Source organism: Palaemon carinicauda, chromosome 4 (genome assembly GCF_036898095.1).
Source record: "Palaemon carinicauda isolate YSFRI2023 chromosome 4, ASM3689809v2, whole genome shotgun sequence".
In the NCBI taxonomy this organism is placed as follows: domain Eukaryota; kingdom Metazoa; phylum Arthropoda; class Malacostraca; order Decapoda; family Palaemonidae; genus Palaemon; species Palaemon carinicauda.
Window position 1 is genome coordinate 174,025,428 of NC_090728.1, and position 12,500 is coordinate 174,037,927.

Below are 12,500 nucleotides of genomic sequence, written 5' to 3' on the forward strand. Positions count from 1 at the left end.
ACAAACAAGTACATAGTATGTAGGGTATGATGATACTAGTTCCATTCATTATCTGCTCTTGTAATAACTACTACAAACAGCAAATGACGAGGTAATAATGAACTGCTTAAATTAGCATGGACACCGGATTTTAATCAAAACGTCTGCCACTCAACCCAAAAAGGGTTCGAACCTATACTCAGCGTTTTTAACGACGGTGCACTCACTCACAGGGAGGCCCTTTAATCTCGGAAAAGTTTCCTACTAGTTGATTGGTTGCTAGTATTTTGACCGAATAGCTTGTAAGAAACTTTTCCAGGCTAAAATGGCACCCCAGTGAGTTAGTGCAAATTCATGCTCCTCGGTTAAAAGAAAGTCTTATAAGTCGTCTCAATGGCAGAATGAAGCCTGAAAATTGAGGTTTAAAATAAAGGCCTTGGAAGGTATGTCAGGGCCGGAGACAGAGCAAGAACTGGGTCACCGAATTAACAAAGCTGGCCCTGATAATATACACGAGTTTTCACTGCATGCAAAGAAATCACTATAGAACGTACTTCCAGCTACACCACAGTTGGAATAGTCGTCCAATCTTAATATTAATGCTATTCTTCAAATGATCCATAGCTTTCACAAAGCACGGGAATCCAGAGGCAAACTAGCCTGCTTTTGTTCATTCAGAAAAGAAATCTGATGATTAGGATTGGAGAATTCTTAGCTCACAGAAAGGAGTATCGAGAATTAGCAAAGTGAAGTTCTGGAATTCACATGTCAGAGAATGGGAGGTCTCTAGGAACACAGATGTGGTCTAAAAAGTCGGCAGACGGCCAAATCAATAGGTGCCATGAACATGTTAGACGCTTTGATAGTGTGAATATATAGCAATGAGATGATTATGATAATATATGAGAGAAATAAGACAAGAAATGTGTGTAATACCGTAAGGTGACTGTAAAAGTAATACGATCTGGATATGAAATGCTTAGCAGACGGTGAAAGTTGGAACGGAGTACGAGCAATGTTACAGGGAGAAAATGCGGTTATCAACGTTACTGTCAATGAGGGAAGAATAAAAGTGGTAGTATGTAAAAGCTCATATAATGGTGAGACAAGATGGAGATCACATTATAGGTGAAGCAAGATAAGCATAACTACTGTAAATGAAAACAATGATATGGAACTCAAATAATCAAACAAAATTTAAACTATGATCCTCAAGATGATGATGAAATGATGTTTTTAAATCTCACCATTTTGTTAAAACGGAAAGAATCTTTTTTTTTTTTCTTTTAATAAGGGATTTATACTTTCCTCCGTTCACACTGTCATCAAAAGAAAACAATTATTAATCTCATTACCTTAAATTTCTCGTTTTCCTCCTTTGCAGCGCTGACAGTCAGTACAACACGGCAATCTTGAGCACAAACATCATCGTGACGTCAGACGGAAACGTCACGTGGCTATCGTCTGCGATCTTCAAGTCGTCGTGTTCGATCAACGTCGAATTCTTCCCGTTTGACGAGCAGAAGTGCGTCATGAAGTTTGCGTCATGGACTTACGACGGATTTCAGGTAAGGTGCGACCTAAGATAGGAACACAGATGCGAACCACCTGAAAAGAAAGGAGGGAAAGTTTTTAATCTTTCTTTTATTACGATGTGTTGTGTTTATTCTTAGTCTTTATAAATTATTCTATTAATGGTAGATAGGTATGAATGATTAAAGCTCAAGGTATGATTACTTTTGCATGTAAATACACATAAATGTATATATATATATATATATATATATATATATATATATATATATATATGCGTGTGTGTGTGTCTGTGCATATGTATACACAGTATATATATATATATATATATATATATATATATATATATATATATATATATAGATAGATAGATAGATACATACATACATACATACATACATATCATCATCATCTTCAGCCATAGCTAATCAACTGCAGAAAACACCGCCCCCCCCCCTCCACACACACACACACACACACACACACATATATATATATATATATATATATATATATATATATATATACATACATACATATACCAAAGGCACCTCCCCCAATTTTGGGGGGTAGCCGACATCAACAATGAAACAAAACAAAAAGGGGACCTCTACTCTCTACGTTCCTTCAGCCTAACCAGGGACTCAACCGAGTTCAGCTGGTACTGCTAGGGTGCCACAGCCCAACCTCCCACATTATCCACCATATATATATATATATATATATATATATATATATATATATATATATATATATATATATATATATATATATATATATATAAAGCAGCAACAAATGCAGCCGTTTCTTGCAGGACAAATGCCTCACACCTGTCAATTCATGCCTTGGGTTTGGCCAATTTTCATCACCACACTGGCTAGTGCGGTGCGGATTGGTGATGGTGGGAGTCTTTAGTCTGGTAGCTTAGGGGAAACCAACCTAGTAAGGGTGGCCCTGACTAGAACGCCTTTGTTGATCACACAAACCCTTTAACCACGTTACGGCATACCCACTCAGAAAGGATATATATATATATATATATATATATATATATATATATATATATATATATATATATATATATTAATATATATATAATGTTCTCCTTCTTCTTTGTCTACATCTATTCCCACTTCTATGTGGGGTCGATGTTTCTGGTCAGCTTTCTCCATCTACCTCTGTCCCACACCTCATCACCGGTTAATCCCTTTGATCGAAGGTCATCCTTGATACAGTCCATCCACCTTCGCTTTGGTCTCCCTCTCCCTCTCGTTCCCTGTACCTCTATTTCCATTACTCTCCTCCCAATATACTGTCCATCTCTTCTCATGAATATATACATAAATAAGCATACATATATATGCGTGTGTGATGTTGGTGTTATCATTTTACCACTATTGTTGCAAACTTCGGGTGCAACCAGCCAAGTCAGAACTAGGACTGAATGGTCAGGTTTGCTCGGTCGTGGATCTTTCCTGACCTACCGCTCAACAATCGGCTTCGTCTTAAATGCTTATGCGCTTCTCGTTAAATCAAGATGAAAGGGAGAGAGACTAGCATTCTTACCTATGAACAATTTCTGACAACCAAAAGCTATATTCTTTACTTGATACACTCCAAACCGACAGTAGGTCTGCTAAATGGTAATATACATACATACATACATACATATATATTTAAATTTGTTTATGTATATACAGTATACAGTTTATGTATGTATGTATATATATATATATATATATATATATATGTGTGTGTGTGTGTGTGTGTGTGTACGTGTGTGTGTGTGTCTGTGTGCGTATACCACTGCCAACAAAAATTAAAAGACGGAAAAGTTTACTAGAGGAATTAAAAGTCTTTGAAAACCGATCTACAACGATAATATACTTTTCTTATCAGCGATCCACGTCATGGATTGTAACACTGATTTTCAGTCCGAGATTGCGAGAAGAAAAGTTACATGTTCAAATTCATCGCTGATAGAATAAAGAACAAAATTAGTTAGAAAACTCACCTAATCTTATTACTTCATTGGTAACAATACAGAAATTCTTTCAGCTAAAAAGGAAAAGTTAATCATAATCCAAGATCCAGTTATTATACTTTGGCGGGCACCAGGAACGAGGCCTAGCCCAAGATCACCTCCAAAACCTAATGGACATGTCTCGGACCCACAGGAGACCGTGCCAAGAAGTTCTAGAAAATCTTGTCCATGTTCATTTTCTTACTGGGGACTTTGCATTCAAACAATCAAATACACTTGTAAAAGATATCTTCTTTTGTTTCTTTGTTGGCTTATGTATAACAATTTATACATATCTGAAGAACTCATAACACTACTCATGTACAATACACTATTCTTTGCTGCAACATATAAGCCAACGATCGGGACCTTAAAGGGAATACAAGTACAATAGAATAACTAAAAGAGAGCACAATGGAAAAGAACACAAAAGAAAACACCAAAGTCTCAAATATGAAGTTGGGAGCATCAAATAGGCTTTCTATCTCACGGTCGGATGAGTTTTACAGCTGCCATTATTTTTCAAAAGCATCCTGAAGAAACGGCTGAAATCCGGCCTTATTTTTTTTCCTTCTCTTTTCCTTCAACAGAAAATACTAGGAGTCGATATACCTTTCCTCGGGATCCAAATAAAGCCTCTGCGTCATTTCGAGTTAGAGGTTAGAATCCCCTGCAAAGGAACTTTCAAATTCACATGAGATCGGTTATTCCATGGGACGATTTCGACTTCTAATCTGTTCTAATTACCAGGGTTTGAACAGTCGTAAAAAAATGGGTCGATTCCTAATGGAATTAAGGTTGTGTTCTGCAACTTTAACTTTGCCGCAATATAGAGTCTGTAGTTTTATTGCATTGTATTTTCCCTTGTATTGACTAGTGGCAATGACTATGGCAGATTTTTTGCTTGCTATTTTTCGCGTGCACACATACACAAACAAAACACACACGCAAAATCTCTACACACACACAATATATATATATATATATATATATATATATATATATATATATATATATATATATATATGTATATAAATATATACATATATATATATATATATATATATATATATAAATATACATATATATATACATATACATATACATACATATATATATCTATATCTATATCTATATATATATATATATATATATATATATATACTGTATATATATATATATATATATATATATATATATATATATATAAACCGTTGTCCGCAAAATGAGGTTTCTCTCGAGATAAAATAGTGTAATAGACACTGGCAATTTTCTTCCTTCAAATGGATGGATTTGATATATACTTAGAACACAAGAATATAGTTAATAGATGTTTTAATCTTTCATAATTAAACTTGAAATAACAAATAGCTATCTAAGGTAGAGATATACTCTCTTACAGTTATTAAGTTTCCATATTGAAAAATAAAAGTAACTTCTATTGCAAAAAGAACTATTCGCATACCCATTTATTTTTAACCTAATTGTTATTAATTTAACATTTGCATGAATATAACTTTTTGCTATGTAGCTCCTAAAAGTAAACGTGTAATTAACTAAACATAAACCAGTAATGACAGAATATCGAAGCAAGAATGTTTTTGGATCTTTTTTGCCCATCTTAATTTTAAATTTATGTAGCTCAAAAGTAAACATTGGTAACATTAGAGAAATGGAAAGTACTTTTGAAAAAAATACAGAAGATAAACTACTAGTTTGAAGATAATTCTTAGAAAAAGTCTACACAATTTCTTTATTTCCGAAGTTTGAAGTTTGGCACAGCAATCTGCACAATAACCCGTCTCCTAACATTTGCACTGTAAAATTTGTTAAATTACTAAGACAGTAATGGTAAGATCCTTCAGCTTTGGTAACTCTCTTACTGCTTCATAAAATTTGAAGCTTTTCATGGACTTGATGCGAGAAAAAGAAAAGTCTTCAGTTTCAAGAAACAGTAAACCTTGAGGAAATATTGACACATCAGCACTAGGATTATCTCCCGTCACTACTTCCATGTTGTCTCGAGTTTGAAACTAGATCCCATGGTCCTTACAAAAGAGAAAGGAAAGAACATATCCTCCGCGTATTTACAATAGTGTCCCCTGAAACTGTGACCTCAGAAAAGAAAACAGGCATTGGACTTGATTCCGGAGTGTGGAAGTGTCAAGATGACAAAATGATATGGGGTCGTCATCGACAGAATCACGTCGGCCCTACTTTACAAGGCAGAAGTAAAAGGAAAAGGAGGATTCTGTATCGCCGCACTACAGTCATATCGTTCAGTTTCTGTTCCTCTTGTTTTGTAAAAGTTTTTATAGTTTATATAGGAGATAATTATTTTAATGTTTATACTCTTAAAAATTTTATTTTTCCTTGTTTCTTTTCCTAACTGGGCTATTTTCCCTGTTGGAGCCCCTGGGCTTATAGCATCCTGCTTTTCCAACTAGGGTTGTAGCTTAGTAAGTAGTAATAATAATAATAATAATAATAATAATGATAATAATAATAAGTGACAGTCCCTGTCGATTTCTTGGAAGGCTTTTAGTGATGTTTGGCTGTTGAACACAGAGCATGTAATAACTTGAACATTCTCAGCATATTTAATGGCATTTGTGTTTTTCATCAAATAGGTCATGGTTGGTTACAGTCTCATAATTTCAGCTGAAAATATTGGTAGAAATCAATAATAACTGTTTCATAACTCAGAGACGGAAAGATATATTTTACTGAAATTTCTTTAGAATATATAAATTATATTGAAATGAAATAAACGCTAATCTTATCTTGTAAGAGAATAGTCTAGTTATTCATAATGTTACAATATTGATTTCATTTCCTTGATTCATAAAACAAATATTACTCTTTATTTTTCCTTAAATGATAATATGCTCATTTCATGACAACTTTATTCATAAATTTTATAAGGGATTCACAAAATTCAATCAATATACGATAAATATACCTTTGGCGATACTAAATATAAATGTATGTATAACAGTAAACAAACAAGAACGAAAAATGGTGTAAAAAAAAAATATTCATTTCCTGTTTATCTCTTTGTAAACAAAATTTGGATATTTAATTTTTTCAGCATTTGAAAATGTTATCGACATAATCATCTCTCTCTCTCTCTCTCTCTCTCTCTCTCTCTCTCTCTCTCTCTCTCTCTCTCTCTCTCTCTCTCTCTCTCTCTCTCTTTTATTCTCACTGCCCCCTTACCACTGGCATCCTTGGTAATGCCATGACTCACGGTCAACTTTTATAAAGTTACAGATGAATATCAGAGAGAGAGAGAGAGAGAGAGAGAGAGAGAGAGAGAGAGAGAGAGAGAGAGAGAGAGAGAGAGAGAGAGATAATGGGCAGCAGCAGGGCTAAGAAAAGGTGGGGAGGGGGGAAATTCTGTAATGGAGACAAAGGCTTCCCCTCCCCCCTTTAATGGTTTCCTATTATAGCAAAGGTCTCCCTCCTCCCTGCACGAGAGGAAAGGGATATGGCCGAGTCGTCACCCAACCGACATGGCCGATTCACTCGTCACATGCCATCGATGGGAAGTCTGGTATTGGCTAAGAGTGATGATGATGATGATCGGAAGGATAATGTGTAAGGGAATGCATATGAGGATTTTGAATGGAAAATTAGGCATAGAGCGGTCTAACTAACTTGTTCGCACAATTTACATAGATTATGAATATAAAGGTAATTAGAAGAGTTATGTCGATGAAGCAAGAAAATAGATAAACGTTAATAATAATACCGATAGTAATAAATGCAATAATAATAAAATCAATATTAAATTAGTATTAATATCATCACTATGACTGTTATTAATGGTAACGTTGTTATCAATCCGGTCTTTCATTACCTGAATATTTTTTGTTTATCTTACTAAAAACTGGCTAAAAACTGTAAGTGATTCGATAAAGTAAACCAATAGTAACAGCATAATCTTCTCCAACCACAAAGAAGCTTGTTGCTTATTCATCATCTCCCCTATATAGTTGAGGGGAAATGTCTGGAAATATATATATATATATATATATATATATATATATATATATATATATATATATATATATATATATACAGTATATATATATATATATATATATATATATATATACTGTGTATATATATATACTGTATATATATATATATATATATATATATATATATATATATATATATATATATATATATACACATATATATATTATATACATATATATATATATATGTATATAGTGTATATATATGTATGTATATATATGTATATATACATATATGTATATATATGTATATATATGTGTATATATATGTATATATGTATATATATGTGTATATATATATGTATATATATATATATAATTTCCTGTCACGCTGAACGGCATTGCCAAACATATGACTACTCGGTCTCTCCTCGTTCCTCAGGTAGGGGGAGAGTAAATAACCAAACCATGGTGAGAGTGGGTATCCCCCAGGAGGTACACTCGGAAACCATAATCTCCCGCAAATTGCCGAAGCTGCCGTGGTGTAGTTAGGAAAGGGGGAGGGGTGGGAAGGATTGAATGTGTGTAAGTGTGTCCGTGCATGTGCATATCTATCAAAATATCTAGGCGTCATTTTTGACGGCTCTGGTACACTAGTAACTGGATAACGTAACACTTGTAGCTAAAAACTGACAAGTTTATCGATAAAGTAACCAATGGTAACAGCATTGAGAAACTTGTTGCCTTATAATAACCTGATTAGCATCGGGGCAGAAGTTCAAGAAAATGCACTGTTCTTTCCCTTTTTCGTATTTTTCGAGAAATGAACACACTGCCTTAGAATTTACAATAGAAGTGTTTATTTATTTTAGTAGATTATTGTACATATTCACGGAGTCTTAGAAAATTAAGGTTTACTTAAAAAAAAAAAAAAAAAAAAAAAAAAAAAAAAAAAAAAAAAAAAAAAAATATTCGTACACATTCAAAAATGTATTTTGAGATACCTCATGGAATCTAAAACTTCCAAAAATAAAAGGGGAAAAAATTCAACATTTAATTAACATCTAAAGATTCTTACTATGTTAAAAAGAATTTTGACAAATATCAAAAAATATATTTCCAACGATACGGCATATAAAGGCTAAAAGAACAAGTTCTGATACTTTTGAGCGCATTTATCGTACTTATTCATATGTTTCAAACAAAATTCAAAGAAAAATCTTCCCAAAGGCATCTTTGTGCGTTCAAGTTTCCTTTGATAGTCATGGTTGGCTAATTTGGTCTTTGTCATCGCTCAAGTTTACTGCGCAATAATACATTCGGTAATATATACGCACTCATAAAAACTTCGCCCGCATATATTTAAGAACGAACATCAACTGCATACGTGCATACGCATACACGAACAAATTTCTCGTTCTCACGCATTCATAAACTTACAGCTCATACTAATGTTAATGTGTGTGCAGATACGCACATACAATTCTCGTTTTGGTGTATTCACAACACCTAAGTATGTGCAAATTATCATCATCACCATTATTATTAGCATTATTATTGTTATCTTTATTATCATTACTATCACCTGAAAAAATGTCTCCCTATAATTAGCATTGTATTTCTTTAGCGGAAGCATCAACAAGTTTGGGTCGCAGCTCTTAATTTGATATAATTATTGCATAAAAATATATAGGTCCGCGTTCCAAAGATGATAAGCCACCTTTTTTACGAAAAAGCACGTTTGCAATCAGAATTAAAACAGGCTTTGTTTGAAATACAGTGGTTCGATACAAAAAAACTTAATTTTCTCATTAATTATGCAGACAAAACTCTAGTATAAAAGAACAGCACAATTGTGATAAATCTAATCCCTAGAAATAACTAAATCTACCACTTTAATTTGCTTGACATTTTACTCAATCATCAAAATTGACAATTTTTTCTACTTGAAAGTTCATGTAATCTGACAAAAGTATGACACACCAAGCGGAAAATGCTCTGTTTTAAGTAATGACGAAATGCAAGCCATATCTCAAATGCCCTAAACCATGACACTCAGTGGAATAAGGATTATTTCAACCAACCTTAGGTGGTAAGTACTGGGATCACCAACAACCATAGATCAGGTATTTCTTTTCATATTCATACATCTTTGCTATGATGCTTACGTGACAGCCAAAAGTAATACTATCTAAGTCTGCATAAGTTGTGTGAAACACTAATAAAATCCCCGTGTGACTTAAATCTCGTTTCATCTAAATACATGACAGGACTTAAGAAAAACACTTATATATTCTTAATCTACACTGCTGTCTTCCCTGCACAGGAACAGTATTAATGTTATAAAGTAATTGTTTATTGAAGCCCAGAGTGAAAAAAATTCGATGTATTTGAGAAAGTGAAGTTCAAGTACACAGAATTTCATATTGTTTGGGGACTACTATAAGATCATTAATATCAGTAATTAGTCTATGAATAATAGTATATATCATACAGTCATAGACGTAGTTTATAATTTAGTGGTTCAAAACTTTGTTTGAAATCTCCAGTCAGTATATGAATAAAAAGTTATTCCAAACTTATAACAAAACTAAGCTATACAGATAGCAATAAAATGATTATTATGAAGATGAATTTACACAGAAAAAAAGGTGAAGATGATCTACTATATATTCAAAATCATAATAGGGTAGGATGAAGACTGGTCGACTTGGTGGAGCTGACACATCATGCAAGGCAAAGTATCTCCCCAGGTTAGCCACTTCGACTGAATGAGAAATAGTAGTTTGAGTGTACTCTCAAGCGAGAGAATTCTAATCTAAAAACGCCATGCTACTGAGGCTAAGGCACTGTCAATGCCAGAGACCAATGGTTTAATTTTGGTGTGACATTCTCCTTAAAGAACTGCTTATCATAGGTAAAATCTATCTTCTACCCTAACCATGTGGGAAAAGGCATTAGCCGTTGAAGTACCCCACTTGAAAATTAAATGTAGAGTATGTTCAGCGTTCTCAGTTTAACGAAGAAGGAAAAAATATAGAAGATAAAGAAGGCGCAAATATTGAAAATGGAAGTGGCAGAAATGTGGATGTTGAAATACTCACGAGAAGAGATAGGATCATTAAGGATTATATTAGGTGAACAGTCGAAGAGATGGGAGTATCGAAGGAGGTTCACCAAAGGAAGCTACAGCTCATTTATTACAAAAGGGAAACTATTCAGCCCTACTAGTCGAACGCTAGCCTACTCTTAAAGAGCCGGCCCGAGTAAATTCAGAAGGTTACTGTAGTTAGGCCAATTATGCGAAGAGAAAGGGATAATATTAACAAAGAGCCATGAACACGATGATCGATGAAAGAATGGGAAAGCCTAGATTTAGAAGGAAAGATAATTTAGCAAATTATATGCAGGAGAAGAACTGAGAGAACAAGACATGAAGGACAGAAGAGGATAGAGGGGGCTGATAGGAAGCAAATATTCAAAAAATACACATTCCTAATTAAGATTTTCTTTAGGCAGGTTACAACGCAGCCAAGGAAATTTGAGGTGCCGCCTGTTTCTTATGAAAGTTTCAAGCTGGCCCTTTTTCAAGGGGTATTTTCAACTTCACCAGTTTGGTGGGAAGGTTTCGAATCAATCCCTTTTCAAGGGATTTTTTTTTTCAACTAAGACGAAGTGTGTAAAAACTATTATAGAAAAAGGCGATTCCAAATGCACAAGGGTAAAAACTAAAGAAAGGAGATGTGCATGGAATATATCAGACTATGCAATGTATACGTAGGTAATGCAAAGAGCCTTACACAGGGAATTACCCAATATCACAACATTTGGCCAATCACTAATGGCTCCTCAACTACCTTAAGGTGGTACCTCAAAGGGTGGCTAACCCAGAGTCAACCTACTACACTAAGTAACCTTTAAATTTACAAACAATCACCTACCGTCATACACACAAACCTCGTCTACTCACCTGTAATTTGCGCACATACACAGGCTTTCACACATACACAACGAGTGTCCATAGTACACTTAAGTCCCCATTTTAATAACAGTAGCAGTTTAAGTCTATATTGAAAATAAATGTTGCATATGAATAGATTTCATAAAAAAAAATTTCAAGTTCATAAAGATGTCCTCAGACAAACTAACTAATGGAGATTAGAATAATAGAACAGAAAACGGTAACCACACATTAGCAAGTTGATGCAGTTGTCCCACTTCTAATAGGTCATTACATTCAATTTGAAATTTTTATGTAGCTTGCCAGAGAAATCGCTGGAAATGCGACCTTTTTCCTCTCGACAAGAACCTCCGCTGGAAAAATCTGAGGTCTCCTCACAACAGACAAATTGTTCTTGGGAGAGTTTTATGGTCGCTCTCGGAAAGGGGGATTGGATTTCCTCCTTTTCTCGTGCTTACGTAATAAGTCTCTCTCTCTCTCTCTCTCTCTCTCTCTCTCTCTCTCTCTCTCTCTCTCTCTCTCTCTCTCTCAATTAATTATTAAAGTAACCTATCTCATCAAGCTATTTGTTATTGAATAAACCAATCTCATCAAACCATTTATTACTGAACATACCAATTACATCAAACCATTTCTTAATGAACAAACCAATTACATCAAACCATTTGTTATTGAACAAACCAATCTCATCGAACCATTTGTTATTGAACAAACCACTCTCGCCAAACCATTTGTTATTAAATACACCAATCTCAAGGGCCTCTTTTTATGAAATGACCCAACTTTAACCAAATCCTTTAGATTTCAAGATATATCGTACTTTAGAAGTGGTTTCCTAGTCTCATGGAATAGAGAGCCGATCCTCCTCATATAAACCAATATGCTGCTGGTTAAGTGTTTTTCATATCATAAGTCACACCTTCGCTTTTTTCATAGATACAAGAAGAATCACAGTTGCCAGCGTATGTTATTTTGGTACATTGATATTCACTCCAGAAGGATTGATTATCACAGAACA

At 34.1% G+C, this 12,500-nt stretch overlaps 1 protein-coding gene across 1 annotated transcript in view; it reads left to right on the forward strand.

Annotated features, from left to right (window-relative positions):
* Positions 1-12,500, forward strand: part of LOC137639755 (ligand-gated ion channel 4-like) — a 74,604-nt gene that overhangs the window by 13,201 nt on the left and 48,903 nt on the right. Inside the window, exon 3 of the mRNA XM_068372000.1 lies at positions 1,364-1,547. Coding sequence (XP_068228101.1) covers positions 1,364-1,547 — 184 coding nt within the window. The remainder of the gene's footprint in view (positions 1-1,363; positions 1,548-12,500) is intronic.